The sequence below is a fragment of the Staurois parvus genome, unplaced genomic scaffold, assembly GCF_062004578.1.
Source record: "Staurois parvus isolate SC_StPar_1 unplaced genomic scaffold, SC_StPar_1.0 ptg000679l, whole genome shotgun sequence".
Taxonomy (NCBI): Eukaryota; Metazoa; Chordata; class Amphibia; order Anura; family Ranidae; genus Staurois; species Staurois parvus.
The window spans coordinates 709,338-730,973 of record NW_028318475.1 but is presented as its reverse complement, the minus strand read 5'-3'; the positions used below and the strand labels follow the sequence as shown (position 1 = coordinate 730,973).

At 41.3% G+C, this 21,636-nt stretch overlaps 1 protein-coding gene across 1 annotated transcript; it reads right to left on the bottom strand.

Annotated features, from left to right (window-relative positions):
- Window positions 1-11,060: 11,060 nt before the first annotated feature.
- Window positions 11,061-21,297, bottom strand: LOC149447614 (C-X-C motif chemokine 10-like). Its single transcript, XM_089652282.1, has 4 exons — window positions 21,168-21,297; window positions 20,912-21,035; window positions 15,087-15,197; window positions 11,061-12,502 (listed from the first exon to the last, which is right to left on the bottom strand). Exons 1-4 carry the CDS (start codon window positions 21,223-21,225, stop codon window positions 12,460-12,462), a joined length of 336 nt encoding a protein of 111 aa, XP_089508408.1. The 5' UTR covers window positions 21,226-21,297; the 3' UTR covers window positions 11,061-12,459.
- Between the last annotated feature and the right edge of the window lie 339 nt (window positions 21,298-21,636).

The following is a 21,636-nucleotide window of genomic DNA, read 5'->3' as shown; positions in this document are numbered from 1 at the left end:
ATCTTCAGTTTCCTGCTACACATGCTGGGCTTTGTGAATGTTCCTGGAATCTTCTGGGATCTGTGAAGTGTCCCAGAAGGCTGTGAGGGAAAGGGGGGGAGGCAAACATCAGGCTCAGATTGCCGCATCTGACTGGAAGTGAAGCGGGTACCTGTTAAAACCAGGTATCCGTCCCCCCCCAAAAAGTGCCAAATGTGGCTTTGGAGGGGGAAAGGAGGCAAACAAGTGGAACTTCCCCTTTTGGATGAAGTTCCACTTTAATCGCTTTGCAGTTTTGGCTATTCCTGAATTTAAGAGCTCCCAGTATTTTCTGTTACACTTTGCATATTATAAACTTGAACGCAAGAGTTGAGCTCGGTAAAACACACACAAATCTCACGAAAAGAGTCCAGAAAATTTTTTAAAAATCATTGGTGGATTTACCGACAAGTGAAATGTAAGCTTTAATGTAATGCTTCTTTAAAGAGGCAGGAACAATTGTTATTAGTTTAAGCAAAATTCCACCTAATAATTTGGCCCCCGGTCATACATTGTATCTGATGACATCAGCGAAGGAGGTTGGTGACACATTGGATCAGTGGTTCCTAGAAACAGTTGTCACTATTGAAACCGGCTTGTGGGACAATGGAATAAGGTTAACTGCAGCTCTCAAAATCCAGCCATATTCTATAACTCCTGATCTGATACAATTACAGTTAAACTTATAACAAGTTGTATAATAAAAGAACAATCTGTTTGATAGTACTTCTGACTATGCCATAATTTACAGAAGATGTATTAGACACATTCCACCTTCTAAGGGTGCAGTAATATGTGTGATAATATGTTGGTTTTCAGACTGTAAAACTTGGGCATATAAAAATATGAAATTTGGCGGAGCGTCTGCTGAAAATAATATAAACACTTTTGCACTTCTATCTCCTACCCCTCAAGCCCCTTTTTTGGTTATGTAATTTCTGTACACACTGTCCTCAAGGACAAGAAAAGACAAAAAAAGGTGAGTAAAAGCAAAAAATACAATGTTAATGTTAGATTTTATTGTAAAGGGAGAAAGGATCGCATTGCAGTAGATTGTTAGTTTTTGCAGAAGTAAACCAAACCATGTTGTTTCCTGCAAAACTGAAGGCTGGTTTCATTTTCATAGAACTGGGATAAAAATGAAAATCTGTTCACTTCAAGGAAACAAGCTTTTTACTTTAACTGCAAAGGCACACCGGAAATAAACATCACAGAGCAACTATAGTTGGACTCATCTGCTCATACATATTCATTGACACTTCCCATTCCTGGAAATGCCAATTTCCCCCCTTCTACAGATGTACGAGGAGAGCAGAGACATTGCAGTGGCAACACAGGAAAGTGTAGGTTACAGTGAGTATAGAAAAGTATCACCCCCTTTAAAATAATCCCATTTTGTTGCTTTGCAGCCTTAAATAAAGACACCGTTTTTTTTATCCAGCAGTATTTACTCAGTGCAACTTATAACATCCAAGTAAAGATATAACACCAACATGTCCGAAAAATAAAAAAAAATCCAAAACAGAATCATTGAGTTGGAAAAAGGACCACCCCTCTCCTAAAAATGACTTGTAAACTCAATCAGGTGTAGCTAGTAACCTTCTCAGTGGCACACAAAGCCATTTATCTTTGCACTTTGATCAGCTGTGGCCATTTTGATTAGCTCAGCATGAAAAGAGCTTTCCTGGAGCATTTCAGTCCTTAGTAGTGTAACTAGAGTAAACAATCAACTATGGATGGCAAGGCACTGTCAAAAAATCTCTGGGATAATGTTCTCTGAGATATTAATCTCTGGGAGTGGTCATTGTGTGCATGTGACAACAATATCACAAATTCTCTGTGGCTTGTATGGGAGGCTTTCAAGAAAAAAGCCACTCCTCAAAAAAGGCGACATGCAGTCACAATTCAGCTTTGCCAAAATGCACCTTGAAGATTCTGAGGCCACATGGATAAAGGTGTTATGGTCAGATGAGACTAAAATTTAATTATGTAGCCTCAACATTAAATGATATGTCTGGCAGAAATCCAATACAGCTCACCATCCAAATAACACCATTCCTGCAGTAAAGCATGGAGGTGGTAATATCCTGTTATGGGGATGTTTCTCTGCAGCAGAGGCTGGAGCATTTGTCAGGATAAATGGAAAAATGGATGGGGCAAAATACTGTCAAATTCTTGAGGAAAATCTGCTTCCCTCTGCCAGAATGTTGTCAATGGGAAGAAAGTTTACCTTCCAACATGATAACGACCCAAAGCACACAGCAAAAATAACCACACAGTGGTTGAAGGAGAAAAAGGTGAATGTCCTTTCATGGCCTAGTCAGAGCCCAGACTTAAACCCCATTGAAAATCTGTGGAATGACTTGATGACTGCAGTCCACAAATGGTCCCCATCAAATTTAAGGTGATACTATACGCACATGTTTAGAGTAAAGATGAGCTTTTTTATATAAAACTTCTCTGCTGCTTTAACCCCTTTCCAATCTCTCTCAGCAACCCTTTAACTGGGCCTTTATGCCGGGTTGCATGATAGAGTTCCCAGTCATGTGATAGCCATGAAGGCATATCTGTGGCATGTGAGAATACAGCCCACTCTCCTTGGTGCTGCACATATGCAGTACTTAATTGGCAAGAGGTTAATATATCATCCTCCTTTAGTAAATGACCCTAGTGCCTAAAGATAGCACTACATGGCCTAAACTTTGGCCAATCCTGGTGAATCAGCCAAAATTCAAACCATAGTTAACCTTGTATGCACCACCCTACTTTACAAAATTTTATTTAAAAATTGGCAGAGCCACATTTGTTATATTTGTGTTGTATAGCATGACATATTACTATAGCTTTGTAATAAGATACCTCATAGCATTTCTATGTTTCTGTTTTATCCTACAAGGTTTTGTACTTGATAACACCATATTTTTCTTGCATCCTGTTTGTCAGCTTGCTGGCAGCGTGACGGAACCTCACATGTCAGTGTTATATTTTTATTTTAGTTAGGTATTATTGTATTAGGTGATACTGCTTGCTTGTGTGAGTTAGCACCCCTCATGACAGCAGGTCAATCTACCACGCTAGGCCCCACACCGGAAGAATAACGTTTTTTCACTTGCCAGTGGCATCTATCCCGGCACCAACTACAAAGATATTTTGAGGGAAATGGTGTTGAAAACTGATTTGCCTTCACCAGTTCTACACACATTAGAAAATACACTTTACTCTTCAGCGCAAAGGCACGCTGTATACTTTGTGAGGTCTCGCATGGGTCCAGGCCCAGTCCATGGAGGATTCCACAACCCTACTACCTAAGCTGAGTATACACTTGAAGTTTTTTTTTGCTCATCCAGTAGGTTGAATGAAAAAAAAAAAGCAATGTGGATGCAGGGATCTTCCCCCCTGCACTATGGTATTCTTACAATTTCCCCCCCTATCAGAAGACACTGATCAGCACTGTAGCCATAGGCTGCAGAGGCTAATTGAATTCTGGCTTTCCAGCAGGCCCGTTTGACAGAAGCTGGTCTTATGACCGGCTTCTGTTGATTGGAGAGGGCTGAACTAGCCGGATTGATAAAAGCATACCCAGCTTTAAAAGGATAGACCTTGCAACAACCAATCACCCTTCTGACAGAGCCTACATCATTGACCACCAGTGCTTCCTCTCCCAAATTGGCTGCTTCTCCTTCCTTTTACCTCTTACTCTCCATCACCTAGAAAGTCAGCATGAAAGTTTACACTTTGTTCCGTGTTCCCATAAACTACATGGGCAATATAACAGGTTACAAACATGACATTACTCCTCTTTAACCATCTCCCGTCCGGCCGTTGTATATAAACGGCTGCATGGTGGCAGTGCAGGGGCGGGTGCCGTTTATAAACGGCCTCCCCACCCCCTGCTTGTGCATGCTCCCTGGGAGCGCGCATCACCGCAATCCGTTGCCTGCTGTGTCCTCCGGACCTCTGTACGAGGTCCCGATCATGTGATCACTGATTGGCCAATCAGTGATCACATGCAGAGTAGTAAGCAAGATGTCACTTCTGACATCATTGCTTACTACGTGTGAAATCTGTGAATGATCACAGATGTCACATGATACAAGGCTATTCACAACAGCCTTGTACCATGTGACAAGCTGTGACCAATCACAGCTCACACAGTATTTCTCAGTGGCTGCAAGAATGCAGCCAGAGAGAAGGAGAAATTATTGCTTTTACAGCCTTTATGGGTATAAAAGCAATCAGTGTAAAAAAAAAAAAATCTTCATCACCCCCCACAAGTAGTACAGTGTCACCATGGTGACAGCGTACTGCTAGGGTGACAGTATATAAAAAAAAAAAAAAAAATGTAAAAAAAAGTTTTAAAAATTATCATTTTTGGTTATGAACTAACTTGGGTTATTGTTTTTTACTAAAAGGATTACTGAATATATTTTGGCCAATATTTATGATGAAATATTATTTATTTGCAAAATAGTATAAGAAAAACACTTTTTTTCAAACTTTTTGGACTTTCATTAATATAGCAAAAAAAAAAAAATAATCCCAGTGGTGAATAAATACCACCAAAATAAAGCTTTATATGTCTCAAAAAAATGCTAAAAAATGTATATGGGTACAGTGTTGCATGACCGCGCAATTGTCATTCAAAGGGTGATAGCGCTAAAAGCTGAAAATTGGCCTGGACAGGAAAAGTGTCCGGACTTGAAGTGGTTAAATAATCAGCTGGACTTGGGCTATGCTGTGGTGTCTCATACCTTTATCTTGTAATAGTTCTCAACTGTTGGTGACATGGCTCGCTAATAGTCCCGTTTCTGGTTCCCACCAAAGAGTACCTACTAGGTATAATTCTACATCTCATTTGTTATCCTTCTCACTCCCACGACCAATTAATACCAACCTCCTGATCCAACCAAGGCTTAAATACCCCTGCTACAGGAAGCACCACAGGCCAAACCTCAGACACACCACAGTGTAATAACAGTACTTCTTAAATGCATCATCAAATAACTTTTTTGACACTTGCCTGCATCCTTTATACCATGATTTCACAATATCTGATAAGTCTGATGTTGTGGCCAAGCAGGGCCTCTATATGTTGTAAACATTTTCTCATTGTGCTAAACTCTCAATACAAATATTTTAAAGGGAAAAATCGACTGAGCTGGGTGGGAAAATTGTTGGACAAACAGTGACTGCATCCTGTTTGGCCCCTATCTGCCCCTTTTTTCAGATTTTCAAAAGTTGACTGGTATACTAATTTATAGGGAAGTAAAATGTGAATACAAAAACTTACAAAAACCATAAAAGGATACAAATACCTCTCTCTCATGGAGACAGAGAATACATTCTCCAATTGAGGAAGTCACATAGGTAATGTAAAAGAGAACTGTTTTAAAAATAAAAGATTAAACAGTTTAAACTTTTAACAACATCTAACATAATTATGTAATGTTCATTATGTAAGCCATATTCATTAATTTTGGATTACTCAATGACTGGTTTACAGTATTTCATAAAATACATAATTAAAATATAACTAAATTTAGGAGTGTTTATTGGGTGTCATGTGTGATGACCCTTTCCTAACAGCAATGCATCCACTAACTCTTGAAGCAACTGAGTAAAGGACTTAAAGCTACAGTGCAATTCATGTACAGACAATAAATACTCTGGGTAGCTGAATTCCCCAAAAAATGTAATCTAAAGTATCTACATCAGGGGCTCCCAGGTGGGCTGACTCCATTAGCTACAAAGGCAGGTGCTGTAAATCCAGCAATTTTGGTAAATTGGTTTTGAGCTGCTGGTTATGGGGGTGGTTAGGGGCTTACATTCCAGTGGCTCAAGCAAAAAAACTTGCCTGCTGAATACTACAGCTGGAACTGGCAAGGTGGGGTTGCCACAACGAGGAACAGGTTGCAGTCTGCACTTGCCCCTACTCTGAGTGACACCATGCTGTTATTCTCTGCTGGAAGAGCCATAAGGTAAAACTTTGAAACCCCTTGAAAGACTTTCATCTTGCTTAAAGCAGCTCATGGAGGATCTTGTATAGTGTGGGCAGAGGTGGAAAGAGAGGAGCTGGGGGAGGAGGTAGAGTGCAGCCATTTTCCTGCTGACGACAAGTATTCAGGTGCTGCTCCCAAAGAGCTGTGTGGTTAGAAGTCATGTATCTTTTTATACATATAACACCTAAATGTACTAGTTCTGCATGCTTTATGTGCTTTAGGCACTGGCAGAGACTGCAAAATCACTACTGTGAAGACTACAGCACGTATTGAAAAGGGCCCATACAGCCGACCGGGGGATATGGGGCATATGGTATATCAGAAGTACCATGCCAAGGTTATTGCTATGGCAAAGATGCCAAACTTGTCTCCCCCAAGCGCATGCCCAATTGTCTTCTGCAGCTAGGAAACTACTCCCAGCTACCACCATACTAGTCTCAGCATCACTGCACAGCTGTGGGTCTGCCACTTGGGTTACTCTCTGGTGAGCAGTAAGTGTTGCCACACTGTATTGACAGTGTGTGTGTGTGTGGGGGGGGGGGGCTCAAAAGGGCATAGTTAATAGAACCATGGAATACAGATGCCTTTGTGTACACAGACTATAGACTTAGAGCTAAAACGTTCCGAGCCTACCTTAAAGGAGCACACCATTAAAATACTTTAGGACTATATAGCAACCAGCAACTGTTGAGGCAATAAAGCTATAAGGTATAAGTACTGTATGTAGTTACATTATTGCACATAGAGTCAAGGGGTCAGGAGCATATAAAGTATAGAGTGCAGTGGTCAGGAGTATGTAATTTGTAGGCCAGTGTACAGAGTGCAGAGCTTAGGACTATGTAATGTAAACTCCATTGTATAGCACTCAGGAGTTCAGTCCAGGAGCCATTAGAATGTAACATATAACACAGCATATAGAATATGCATGTAATGCACATGCCATAAAATCTTAACTGTTTCATTACACACTCTTGACCACTGAACTCTGTGCTGTGCTGTCCACCTCCACCAAGTAAAAATCTTCCCCAGTAAAAACTATTCCCCTCTATAAAGCAGCACCCATCATTCATTTCTGACTCCCCTGTCCACAGCTCACTTCTGCAGCCCTCGTCCACAGCTCACCTCTTCACCTCCCATCTACAGCTCACCTTTGTATCTCCAGCCAAGAGCTCAGCTCTGCACCTTCCATTCACAAAATGGATAATATATCCACCTGCGCTGCTGCGTTTATAATAAGTAATATGAACAGCTGCTAACATCCAATCCTCACCTTCAACTGGATATAAACATACAAATACTAAATATTGATGTAGCGCTATAGTATTTTTGCATATACAGTAATACACAATCAATGTCTAATAGAAATCAAATATACATCCCAATTCAGTAAGGTGGCTTTCAGTAGTGAAAAACAGTGCACTCTGTGTCAAGCAAACAACTCAATCGTGACACACAGTGATTCCCTCTGTGGAGTATAGGTCAACACTCCTCGGTGGTTCTGGTAACAGCATAAATTGTATAGTCCACAGTATTCAGTGTAAATATTTAGACACACATTGGATGAAAACACTTGCTCCTGTGCCAGTGCAGGTGGTGGTTGACAATCCTTATGTAGCTAGCGTGCCTGCTCACCTTCCCCCTGCAACCCACAAGGGCCAAAAAGCCTTACGGGTCAAACCTGGACCCTGCACGCTCCCTCTGGGTGAAAGGTACTCCACACTCTCCAATGCTCTCTCCTTCACCATCTGCTATTCCTCCCTGGACAGGTACCGCTGTATGTATGCTTTAAAACTCATGGGGTGATGATAGCCATTGAATAAAAGCACAAAGATCCTCCATAGTGCTAAACTGTATAAAGCATTTATTCTGAATAAAACCGCCAAGTAACAACTCACGTTTGAGCAGAAACAGATAGGGTTTGTGACACCTCACATGGGTGTACTGAAGCACTCTGGTGTAGCAAGATGGCGCCGGACGGGAAGTGCGTCAACACGTCACTATGTCACATCTACGCGTTACGCTACGCCCCTCGTAGCTTCGTCAGGATATCGTCATGGTGATTTTTTCTGGTATTTGTAAGGGGATCCTGTTGTTGATTGGTTAAATGTTGTGTCAATCCTCGTGACCATTTTGTCGGAGTCCCGATATTCAGGGACATTCTACCATGGCCATTTTTTCATGGTCCCATGTATTTGTATCAATATAGTATGCTCTATACGACTAGGCGGCCAATATGCTATGATGTTGCTGATAAATACAACAAGCAATATGTTATGATATAGTAGATATATAGCAATCATTTGTCTGTAGTATGGCCATGGTTGTATTTAATAGTCATATGTCTATTGTTAAAGCCTGACACTTTATACTCTGCTTCCTAGATTTTAAATTAATGATGCTGTTAGTTCTTGGTAAATATAGGATAAGAGGCAATAGATGCATAATATGAAGTTAAAATTAATTTATTAAATATAATTAAAATAGGTTATGTGAACCTAGGATAAAACTGTAAAAAATTAAGATCACGATTAAATGCGTAAATAAAACCGCTTAAAAACACATAATTCAAAACGCATAATAATAAGAGCAAAAAAAAACGAATAACCAGACTGAGACAGCACATACATGAGAGGTGCACTTAACAATATTCGACAATTAATGATTAAAAATCGCTGATAAAACAGTTAAGATCGAATTCAACATTTAACCCTTTGGGGACTTGAGTTTGTAAGGTATATATCCACTTTGACTCCATTCTACTTAGTGTATGGACCTTATGGCTCCCACGCCAATGTTTTTTGTAACATTCAATGCCCCAAAATTGTAATTCCGATGGATCTTGGTTGTGGCATGTTGCAAAGTGTTTTGATACACTAGGTTTGGGAAACCCTTATTGATGTTTTGAATATGTTCCCTTAACCGCTTCCATAGTGGTCTTTTGGTGCGTCCAATATATTGAAATCCACATTTGCACTGTAACCCATATACAACCCCTTCGGTCCTACATGTTATAAAAACCTTTTATTTTGAATTCTTCTTCACTGCTTATTGATTTAATGGTGAGCCTTTTCTTGTTATGCCCTTTCGTGGCTTTACATGCATAACATTTTCTGCAAGGATAGAATCCTTCTGCATCTATGCATAGCTCACCTTTGTACCTACCATCCACAGCTTACCTCCGCACCTCCCATTCACAGCTCACCTCTGTACCTTCCATCCACAGCTTACTTCTGCACCTCCCATTCATAGCTCACCTTTGTACCTTCCATCCACAGCTTACCTCCGCACCTCCCATTCACAGCTCACCTCTGTACCTTCCATCCACAGCTTACTTCTGCACCTCCCATTCATAGCTCACCTTTGTACCTTCCATCCACAGCTTACCTCTGCACCTCCCATTCACAGCTCACCTTTGTACCTTTCATCCACAGCTTACCTCTGCACCTCCCATTCACAGCTCACCTCTGTACCTTCCATCCACAGCTTACCTTCACACCTCCCAGCACAGCTCACCTCTGTACCTTCTATCCACAGCTTACCTCCGCACCTCCCATTCACAGCTCACCTCTGTACCTTCCATCCACAGCTTACCTTCGCACCTCCCAGCACAGCTCACCTCTGTACCTTCTATCCACAGCTTACCTCCGCACCTCCCATGCACAGCTCACCTCTCTACCTTCCATTCACAGCTTATCGTCGCACCTCCCATGCACAGCTCACCTTTGTACCTTCCATCCACAGCTTACCTCCGCACCTCCCATGTAGCTACAACGCTGTGACGTCACGCCGCCTGTGTTGGTCCGGCGGCCATCTTTCCTACACACATGGTCAGATGTTTTTGCTCTTGTTTTGCCTTCTATTGTACCTGTGACTGGATTATTAAACATTTGAAGCAGTATCACGCTATGTGGCCTCCTTTACTTGGGCTCTTGATGAGTCTAACCACCCACAGAGTCTTTTGAGAAGGAGAGGGAAGTTGCTGCCATCCACGAGCTATCCAGGGAGGAATCCATACCAGGTTATAGAGGCCCCATAAGACGCTCCAGCTGACCTTCTGAGATATTGTATTCTCAAATATGCAATGAAATTGCGCATCTGGTGAGTGCGCAATTTATTACTTGATTGTTACCAGAAGATATGGGAAGGGATCACTCCTTAATCTGATATCTCACTATTAGACTTCACATCTGACAATTTATGTGGACTCTGTTTGCACTTTATGCATGAATCTTTGATTCATGCATAACGATTGGTTATTTGATACACTCTTATAATTTCTATCTTAATTTATATTATTGAACTGATATTTATAAATCATTTTACCATATGATTCATATTGCTGGACAATTTCTTCATTTTAATGATATTTGTATAAGCGCTGCACCTTTATTTTATACTTTTTTTCTGGGAGGTTGTTTTGGTACCTTTTTGGTGTCCCAGCTACTCTACAATATAGCACTCACTTTTTACTTTTGTACAAATTATTATTATTATACAGGATTTATATAGCACCAACAGTTTGCGCAGCGCTTTACAATATAAGAGACCGTACAATTACAATACTTTCAGTACAGAAGGAATGTGAGGGCCCTGCTTGTGGAGCTTACAATCTAAAGGAAGGGGGAGGTGATACAAAATGTGATAGCTGCGGGGGATGATTTGGTGGAGGTGATTCAAGTACAGTTCTTAGGTGGAGGTGGGGTAGACTTCCCTGAAGAAGTGCGTTTTCACAGATCGCCTAAATAAGTGGCTGTGTACCAATGAGTCCCAATCACAGGTAAATTTTTTTTAGCAAAGACAAACATCATCAAGGCTCCACCCGCTCTGATGAGTTTTATCCAGAATGGGTTTAATTGTAAAAATGATGGAGGTAGCAGGGTAAGACATTTATATACAATATTTTGTATTCATTGGGCAACAGATCTTGAAGTCTCAAAGCATCAAGATTTACTTCTGCAATAATCTTATCAATCTTCAAAGACACCAATCCAATCCATTCAAATATATATAACATTAACAAATAAAGTACATAGAAAAAAACTGTTATTTTATTCATTATAACCTTTATTAGAACCTATAAAGAAAGAAATATAAACACATTAAAACCACTCCACTAATAAGTTGAACAGTATTTACATACTTAGATACAAGAATAAGCTCTATCTGAAAAGATCTCATTTCCCATGGAAAGAACCATTTTTCACTGGTCTGGACAACTTACTAAATCAACACATAAAATATATCCTTTGCAAAAGTGTTTATTTTTTTAATATATCTAGCAAAATATATACAATATGGCACATATAATATTCTTATCAAACAATATTTACAAATGTCACAATATTTACATATACATTCTATATATACAGTATACACATATATATAAAGGTGCATAAAAAGCACACTTTAGCAAATCTGCTATATGCCAGTGTACTTTGCAGATCTAAATCATGCACTCTTGAAGTAGTAGAATGTAAACCTTGGTACTTCTGAGCATACTTCAAGTGTTGAAGAGATTTAAAATAGATTCACAACTTTGCAGTTTGCGTTTGATCCGTCTCTGCAGTGCATTTTGTGTTGCGCTTTTGCCCTTGCGTTGTGCTTTTTTTCTTGTTGCTAGGCAGATTAAAACGTAAAACGCATCAAAAAGGTGGCAAAATCCATCAAAAATGCACTACATGCTTTTCTGCAGCCTCTCAATTGAAGTCTATAGAACCCAAAACGCAACTTTTTGCATTTATTAAAGTCCCTGACTCTTTCCAAAGAATGCACCGGGTGAAAACACGGACATGTGAACGTGTCCCATAGGAAATCATGTTAAATGGACTGTAGTGCGTTTCTGCAAAACGCTGTGGAAAACGCTTAGATGTGATCCTAGGGTAAGATGGAAACTTACTAAAACTGGTGCACTCAGAATCTGGTGCAGCCGTGCATGGTAGCCAATCAGCTTCTAACGTCAGCTTGTTCAATTAAACTTTGGCAAGAAAACCTGGAAGCTGATTGGTTTCTATGCAGAGTTGCACCAAATGTTGCACTCTCCAAAGTTAGTAAATAACCCACTATGTTCGCTAAGACCAATCCTAAGCAGTGAAGGCTTAGAAAATCTTTAGGGTTTACATAGCCCATAGACACAGTGCAATCAGCACATACAATTTGCAACAGATTCACTTTAATATGTTAAAAATTAAACAGCAGTGGCCAGTTCATGTAGGGCAATATTTAGGTAATCAAAGAAACAGCACATACTGTATGAATAAAATACGATACTGTTATTTAAAGAATCATTGTCAGTAACTGATTTCAGTTCTATAGCAATTTTCTATGTGATCTTTCATTAATAATAAAGCTGTATCACAAGATAAACATGTTAGTTCCTTGTATGTCTGTACGTGATTGCCCACATATGTAATGATTGTCATAAAGGGTACTTCCGGTGTCTTTTTTACTGTTTTTGTGAGGGATGCTTGATCACTTGTATTTTCTTCCTGTTCCGAAAAGAAGAAAAAAAGTAAAATTGGCTGCATTACTGGCAAAGCAGATACTATTATTATTATTATTATCCAGGATTTATATAGCGCCAACAGTTTGCTCAGCACTTTACAATATAACGGGAGACAATACAGCAACAATACAGTTCAATACAAGAGGGTTAGAATACTATAAAAATCTATTTCCAAACAAAGCTACATTTGGATATAGAAGGGAAAGTTTAGAACTTCTGTAAGGTTTTTTTTATAATTTATTTTTTATTATTATTATTATTATTATTAGAAGTTCCCAGTAGCATTCAAGTAACTATTATAGTTAGATTGGAAAATTTGACATAATAATTAAATAGTACAAAAACACAGTCATTTTTATTGATGTCTTTGTCCTTGTTGGGGAGGTACCTCTCCTCCTATGCCAATATCCACAATCTCTACAGACATTTCCGCATTGAGGACACAATAAAAAAACCTGACAGCATCTACACGTTTATCACAAACACAAGATAGCAGAGATTTTCTAAAACTGGTGTACAGAATCTGGTGCAGCTGTGCGTAGTAACCAGCTTCCATCTTCAGTTTGTTCAAATTATCTTTGACAATGAGCCCTCATGCACACTGGACATTTTGATAATGCTGGTAACGTTAGCTGTGTAAGTCTGAGTTTTTTTAGCTGTTTTTTAGTATTTTTGCATTAACGTTCAGCGACGTTTTGCCGCTTTTGTGAGTTTTTTACAAAACAAATTTTTTTTGGTCAAAAAAAGTCCAAAAATGCCAGTTTGCGGCGTTTTGCAGTGTTTTTCAGCATTAGAAAGAAAAATCCTCTAGAAAAATAGAAAATAAGACCTAGTTGTGATCAGGGCTTTTTTTCAGCTGGAACATGGCGGAACGCCATTCCGCCTCCTCCGGCACTGGCCCTGCGCACACCCATATCTACTGTCTCTTATAAACACAGAAGCACGGCTGAAGTGACAGCACCATCCGCTCCCACAGAACCTCCCTACCTCTGTACTCACTGTGGGACAAAGGAACAGATATCTGCGGGAGCAGTACGTTTAGGGGTGGGGTATCTCCTCCTGCAGCCTAATGCATGGAAGCTGATGCCCCTGGGGTGATCGCCGGCCAGTGGGGAAGAGGCGGAGCGGTGAGTAAGTGCGCTTGGTGCACTGTGTGGGAAGATGGGACCCGAAACGGGAGTTACTATAGAGAGGGGCCGGCTGCTGACAGCTGTGTTTTGCAAAGCTAGCTAACCATATGAGGGCAGTGGAGGGGGAGGGGGGATGTGCAAAGGTGAGCTGCAGTCAGGTGTTGTAGAGGTATATTGAGTCAGGTGAGTTGCAGACACTGTGCATAGATGATCTGCGGCTGGGGGGGTGCAGAGGTGAGCTGAGTTGCAACCCACCTTTGCACCCCTCAGCCACAGCTCAGCTTTGCACCCCCCAGCCACAGCTCATCTCTGCACCCCCCGGCCACAGATCAGCTCTGCACCCCCCGGCCACAGATCAGCTCTGCACCCCCCGGCCACAGATCAGCTCTGCACCCCCCGGCCACAGCTCATCTCTGCACCCCCCGGCCACAGATCAGCTCTGCACCCCCCAGCCACAGCTCATCTCTGCACCCCCCGGCCACAGCTCATCTCTGCACCCCCCGGCCACAGATCAGCTCTGCACCCCCCGGCCACAGATCAGCTCTGCACCCCCCGGCCACAGCTCAGCTCTGCACCCCCCGGCCACAGCTCAGCTCTGCACCCCCCGGCCACAGCTCACCTCTGCACCCCCCGGCCACAGCTCACCTCTGCATTCCTCGTCTGCAACTCACCCCTTCACCCTGTCTGTGGCTTATATCTGCACCCTGTCTGAAACTCACCTGTCAAGTCACCCCTGCAACACCTGACTGCAGCTCACAACCAGGGGCGGACTGACCATTTGGAAACTCGGGCACTGCCTGAGGGCCTGGGGTCAGTAGGGGGCCCCATGAGATGCCCCTGGTACCTTTTTCATAGGCTTTTTTGAGTTTGGGCAAGGACGCAGGGGCCCCATGATCCCCTATTCCCCGGGGGCCCCATGAGTTGTCAGTCCGCCCCTGCTCACAACTGTCATCAGCCGGCCCTCTCCATAGTAACCCTCATCCACAACTGCCTGCAGCTCACCTCTGAACCCCCTGTCCACACCTGGACATTTAAAAAATAAGACCTACCCCGAAAATAAGACCTAGTGTGTTTTTTTGAGCCAAAAAAAATATAAGACAGTGTCTTATTTTCGGGGAAACACGGTATGAACAGCTGCACTAGATTCTGTATACTGGCTGGTTACAACTCGAATGTTGCCCTCAGTAATAAATTAACACGCGTTATTATAAGCAATGTTTTTTTAGCCACATTTGTGGTGCTTTTAAATTCCTAACCACGCGTATTCCCAAATGTATTGGGAAATAAAATCAGTTTCAGACGACTATCAATCAGCTTTAACACAGCGGCATCGTTAGAAAAATTAAAACTGGTAATAGAAGTTAAAGAAAAAAAAAAGTTTTAATAAATCTGTAAATTATTTCTATGTATATAAATTGTTCAATAAATAACACTTACTTAATCTTTCCATCAAGAATAGCTTTTACTTGTTTCATAGCTGGGTTGACGCATTTTATTTCTGTTTTTGAGACAGGTTTCTTAGTACCTTTGCGATGTTTGATAGTAGCGCTGTGAAGAAAAAAAAAAACACAATGTTAATATATATTCCATCTAATGACTATTTTCATGATCACTCATAACTGGCACTTATAAAGCTCACATAGCATACAGCCCACAATTAGACATGTATACTTTAAGGACAAGGTTGCAACAGTGTATCAGCTCCTGAGTAGCATTTAAACCAGGACTCCAGTTTTTTCTAAATATACTGTATAATTTATAATACCCCCACGCCATAATAAAAAAATATTAGTGCCAGTGTTCACTTACCCTCTTCATGCTCCAGCGCTGTCCCCGGCTCCCTGCTCGGTCTAGTACCAGAGGTCCCCTTCAGGGTAGAGTGGGCAGCACAGTGGCTAAATGGTTAGCACTTCCACCTGGCAGCACTAGGGTCGTTGGTTCAAATCCCAGCCACAGCACCACCTGCCTGGAGTTTCCATGTTCTCCCTGTGCCTGCGTGGGTTTCCTCTGGGTATTCCGGTTTCCTCCCACACTCCAAAGACATGCTTTTTTTTTTTTTTTTTTTTTTTTTTTTTTAAGTCCGCAAACGTGCAGCTATAACGAAAAACCCGTAAGTGTTCACAAAAAAAAGTGCAAGTGCAAAACACCACACGAAAAAGTGCACTTAGGGGTGTGTTTGTCCTACCCCCGGAAGGGTTGGACCGTTCACCCGATCCCCCGGGGCACGAAGCTACTGACAGGGACAAGGTTCCCATTTGGTCCTCCTGGCCAAAAGGCCTGGTGGACCACCGTTCCTTATGCCCAGCCGAAGCCGGACATCCAGTACTAGGCAAGGGGGTTCTCCCGAAGAGAAAACCCCCTAGGGATCAGGGGAGGAAGGAACCGTAGGGCCACACATCCTCCCCCTAGACTTCAGGTAAGGCCCAAGGACCCACACCCTCCATCCGTGAAAAACACACACATAAGAACAGAAAAAGTGACAAAACGTGGGAGTGGTTAAATAAATAAATAGAAAATAAAAAAGTGGTACCGTGCCTAATAGTGCACAGACCAGGCCCTGAGGCCTGTAGCAAAAATTGCCCCGGACTTAGCCAAAAGACCTGGTCCTTAGGGCGCTGTGCAAAAAGAAGTGAAAAACAGTGGCCATGTGTCATGGTTCGAATCCCAGCCATGACACCACCTGCCTGGAGTTTGCATGTTCTTCCTGTGCCTGCGTGGGTTTCCTCCGGGTACTCCGGTTTCCTCCCACACTCCAAAGACATGCTGGTAGGTTAATTGGATCCTGTCTAAACTGGCCCTAGTATGTGTATGTATGAATGTAAGTTAGGGACCTTAGATTGTACACCCCTTGAGGGTTAGGGAGTGATGTGAATGTACAATATATATGTAAAGCGCTGTGTAAATTGACAGAGCTATATAAGTACCTGAAATAAATAAATGAATAGTATTGTTCTGCCCTGAAGAAGACCACCAGCTCTGGACTGACCAGGAAGACAATTCTAAGGCATGGAGAGAGTAAATGAACTCTGACATGTCCTGTGAGCCAAGCCTGTCATTTACATGCCATCCCCTATGGGGCATTTCATCATGTATGCTGGGCTCACAGTATCCTAGCCTTGAATGGCAATCACACTTCAATAGGAAAGCACCACTCAGTCTTGGAAGAATACTGACTCCTCACTGATGATAGAAGAAGCCAGAAAAGATATCACAGGAACAGCAATAAAAATTCAAGAAAAATATATGTATAGGGGTTTAAAAAAAATACTGAGGAGATCAATACCCTACTGCTGCTAGAAGACAAGGTTCCAATAGTGCATTAGCTCCTGTTTACCATTAAAAGCAGCACATTTATAGTACCCTCACTCTATTAAAAAAAAAATGACTGCCAGGTTTCACTTACTGTCTACATGCGCCAGTGCTGTCCCCGACTTCCAGCTCAGTCCAGTGCCAGAGGTCCCCTTCAGAGTAGAATGATAGAGAGCTGTTCTGCCCCAAAGAGGACCTCTGACTCTGGACCAAGCAGGACGTCAGGGACAGCACTGGAGCCTGGAGAGGGTAAATGAACACTGACATTTCCTGTGAGCCCAGCTTGTCATTTAGGGCTCATGTACAGTACATTACAGCTCCTACACTGACGTTCAGGAGCTGTTGAGCGTTTTTTTCAGCAGCCCCTGAATTCTCCCTAATGTCTTCCTATGTGTCCATGTACACCTCGTCGTTTACAGTCATTTACAGGCAGGTGACTTTACAGTAGTTTTTTTGAACGCACCAAACTTGCGTTCAGGAGTAGATTTTACCGGCGTTTCAAATGCAAAATGCTTGTAAACGCGGATAACTGCGTTTTTAATCGTTTTTTAACTGTTCCATGTCCAGAGCCTTTTTTCATCATCAGAAATGCATGAAAAGCATTTTCCATGTATTCAAATGGACCTAGTAAACCAGCGCAGTCAGTTCCAGGTTTCACGTGAAGGAAAAAAATGCTAGAACGCGCTGCATTTGCTCATGGTATCCATAGTGAATACAACCAGAAAAGACAGGTCATCTCAACACATACTGCTCTCTCTGCTTCTACTCTCTATTTCTCTCAAAATGTCTGAAATAGTAAATTTTTCACTATTTCAAATAGTGAAATAGTACATTTTCACTATTTCAGTGCATTCTGGGCATTTGGGAGGGTGTCCTGAGGTTACCTTTTAAAAATGCTTCTAAACGCAAACGCGCATAAATGGGGTATGCAAACGCGGCTAAACTGACGTTTTTTGACCCACATTTTCCAGCAGTCAGTTTCCACCGTTCAGAAGAGTTTTCCAAACGCCCCATGTACATGAGTCTTTACATGCCATCCCTAGGGGGAATTTCATCATGCAGACTGGGATCATAGTACCCTAGGCCTGAACGGCCAACACACATGATGCAAGCGCTGCCCCATCTTGGAAGAATACCCACCCCCAACCCCCACTGCTGCCAGAAGAACTAGAAGGAGCTGGGAAAGACATCACAGGACCAGCAATAAGACTTCAAGAAAAAGGTTTTAATAAAGGTTTTAAAAAATGAAAAAAATATTGGAGGGTGGGGAAATGCTGGCATTTCACTGTGTGGCATACGTAGGCCTCATGCACACAGAGCCACTTTTAGGGGCATCAGGCATTATTTTTTTTACTGATTACAAAGGCCCCTCCATGTTATCCTATGTGTCCATGCACACACAGACTTTTAAAAGCTTTTAGTGGCAGGGGCTTTTAGAAGCAGGAAAAAAAAAACACTGCCAGTGTGTCCAGAAGCAGCAGCGTTTTGGCAGAAAAAACGCTTGACACAGCTAAACACGTCTAAACAAGAGTTAATGCTAGGCATGTTTAGCGCTTGAGCGTTAATTTGAGAATAAAAAACACTTGACGCTACTAAAAGCTAGGTGTGTTTAGCACTTGAGCATTAATTTAAATTATTTTATTCTGGCCAATGAAATGAATGAAACACCCAAGCACTTGACTCCTGTAAACGTGCCTAAACGCTTGTAAAAGCGTTAGACACTTTTACAAACTACAGGCGTTTTCTTTCTGCCAAAACACTGCAGCCAAGAGGAGTGTTTTTAAAACGTCCTGTGTGCATGAGGCCTTAGAAGCAGAAAAAAACCCACTGCCAGTACGTCCAGAATGAGGAGTTTGGGCAGAAAAAACACTTGACGCTACTAAAATCTGCTAAACGATAGGTGCATTTGGCTCTTGAGCATTAATTAATTTTATTTATTTTATTCTGGCCAATGAAATTAATTAACACCCAAGAGCTTGACGCCTGTAAAAGCTTCTAAAAGTTTGACATTTTTGTGTCAGGCATTTTTCTACAAAAAACGCTGCTGGCTTCTAGGAGACTTAAATAAATGTCCTGTATGAATAAGGTCTAAAGATGAAAAATCTGTGAAATGTTGAAGGGGTGGTAAAAATCTCATATGGCAGTAGAAAATGCATAATACATATATATATATATATATATATATATATATAGTTAGTTAGTTAGACAGTAAGGCCCCATGCAAATTAGTAGTTGTTTTTTTTTTCACTAGACAAAAATGCTGGATGAAAACCGCTGATGATAGCGTTTTTGTGCTGGTTTGTAAGAGCATTAGCATTTTTACAGTATATAAAAATACAATTCTTGAAAAAAGCTATTTTAGGAGCATTCAGGTTTTTTTTCTGCTGGGAAAACTCTCCCAAAGGCTCCATGCACACTGGCTTAAAAATCGCTGCTTCTATAGGAGTTGTGTTTTGCCTGTAGCAGCAGCTCAGTGTTACCCTATGGGGTTGATTTACTAAAACTGGAGGGTGCAAAATCTGGTGCAACTCTGCATTAAAACCAATCAGCTTCCAGATTTTATTGCCAAAGCTTAACTGAACAAGCTGAAGTTAGAAGTTGATTGGCTACCATGTACAGCTACACCAGATTCTGAGTGCTCCGGTTTTAGTAAATCTCCCCCCATGGGGTTGATTTATTAAAACTGGAGGGTGCAAAATCTGGTGCAGCTCTGCATAGAACCAATCAGCTTCCAAGTTTTATTGCCAAAGCTTAACACTGAACAAGCTGAAGTTAGAAGCTGATTGGCTACCATGTACCGCTACACCAGATTCTGAGTGCTCCTGGTTTAGTAAATCTCCCCCCATGTGTCCATGCACATTAGGACGATTAGAGGAATATTTTAAACTCAACGTTTAGAGGCAGGAAAAAAAAACCCTTCTGGTTTGCATTTTTGATTGTATCTTTCTGGCAGAAAAAATGCTAAACTCGCTTAAACTGTGTACAAAAACTCTTATCAGTGTTTTTTTCTGCTGAGGGAACTGGTGGGTTTTGTTTAAGCCCCGTGTGCCAAGGAGCCAAAAACTCTACAAAAACTATTTTTTTTTCCGTTTCTGAACACTGAAATCTTAAAACCGCTTCTAGCACAAAATAATGTGTATGGATACATAGGATAACACTATTAGCTTCTAGGATGCGCCTAAGGTTCCATGCACACTAGCGTTTTGTTTAAGCTCGAAAAATGCTGGAAAAAACAAGCTGGTAATAGCATTTTTTAGTAGCATTTTAGTAATGTTTAGAAGCGCTTAGGAGTGTTAGTGTTTTATTAGCTTTTTTACATTATTTGTAGAAAAAAAGCTAGAAAAAAAGCTGTTAAGCATTTTAGTAGCATTTAGCGTTTTTTTCTGCTGAAAAATGGCTCCCAAAAACAGTTTTTTTTTCTGCTCCTAGACGCTGAAGCTCAAAAAATGCTAATATCCTAAATTAGTATGCATGGACATATAGGATATCACTATTTAGCTTCTAGGAGCAGAAAAAATGCTAATAAATACATCTAGGAGCTGAAAAAAAAATGCTAGTGTGCAGGGAGCCTAACAGGGTCCACGTAGCTGCATCACACAGTGCACAGTAAATCCTAATCTCGGGTCTCAACCAGGAACGGACTGACAACTCATGGGGCCCCCGGGCAATAGGGAATCATGGGGCCCGTGTCCTTGCCCAAACTCAAAAAAGCCTATGAAAAAGGTACCAGGGGCATCTCATGGGGCCCCCTACTGACCCCGGGCAGTGCCCAAGTTTCCTAGATTGTAAGCTCCAAGGAGCAGGGCTTTCCTTTCCCTCTTGTATTGAACTGTATTGTTGCTGTATTGTCTCCCTTTATATTGTAAAGCGCTGAGCAAACTGTTGGCGCTATATAAATCCTGTATTAGAATAATAATAATAATATAATCTGAAGCACATTGTGGCTTACTTACATATATTCTTCACTTGCACATTTAGAACTTGGTGGAAAAATCTCTAACTTCACTGTTCTCTTGACATCAAGCTTCTTTGCAAAATTCTTACATAAGCATCGCTCTCCTTGTTGTCTTTGTTGTCCTGGAGGGAGACAGCAATTAGGAAACTGAAGCCATTCACAATATGAAGACGTGATGAAAGGTCTAATGTTAGCAGAACACAATTGATAATGACTTGGTGCTAATGGTTTGCCCGTAAAATCAATGACCTTACCTTGTACAAGGACAGCAGAGAGCAGGAAGCAAACGATGACAGCACTCTTCAAGTCCATGATATAAACAGGAGCAGTGATCTTTGCAGCTAAAAACAAGTGGTGGCTGAATGAAGAAACCCAGATATATTTATACTGCTGTCACTGCATGACCTGTGGTGTGACGGGGAAGTCCAGCATTCTAGCACTTCTTTTAAATCTTACTCTTGAGAGGAAACCTTTATGAAAGTGAAACCTTGTCCCTAAGGGGTTTTACAAAACACACCGGTTAATTTCATCATACTTGTATACTCACATGGAATTTAAAAAATGACCCAATTGAATGTGCAATTATAAAATACCTTTAGACATAGGTAAATGTAAGAAGATATGCAAGTTCGTCATTTTAATGCTGCACTAAAGCCAACTAAAAATTGCTGTGCAATACAGTTGGTTTAAGGGGCTTTCATAGTGTCATCTCCAATGTCAGTT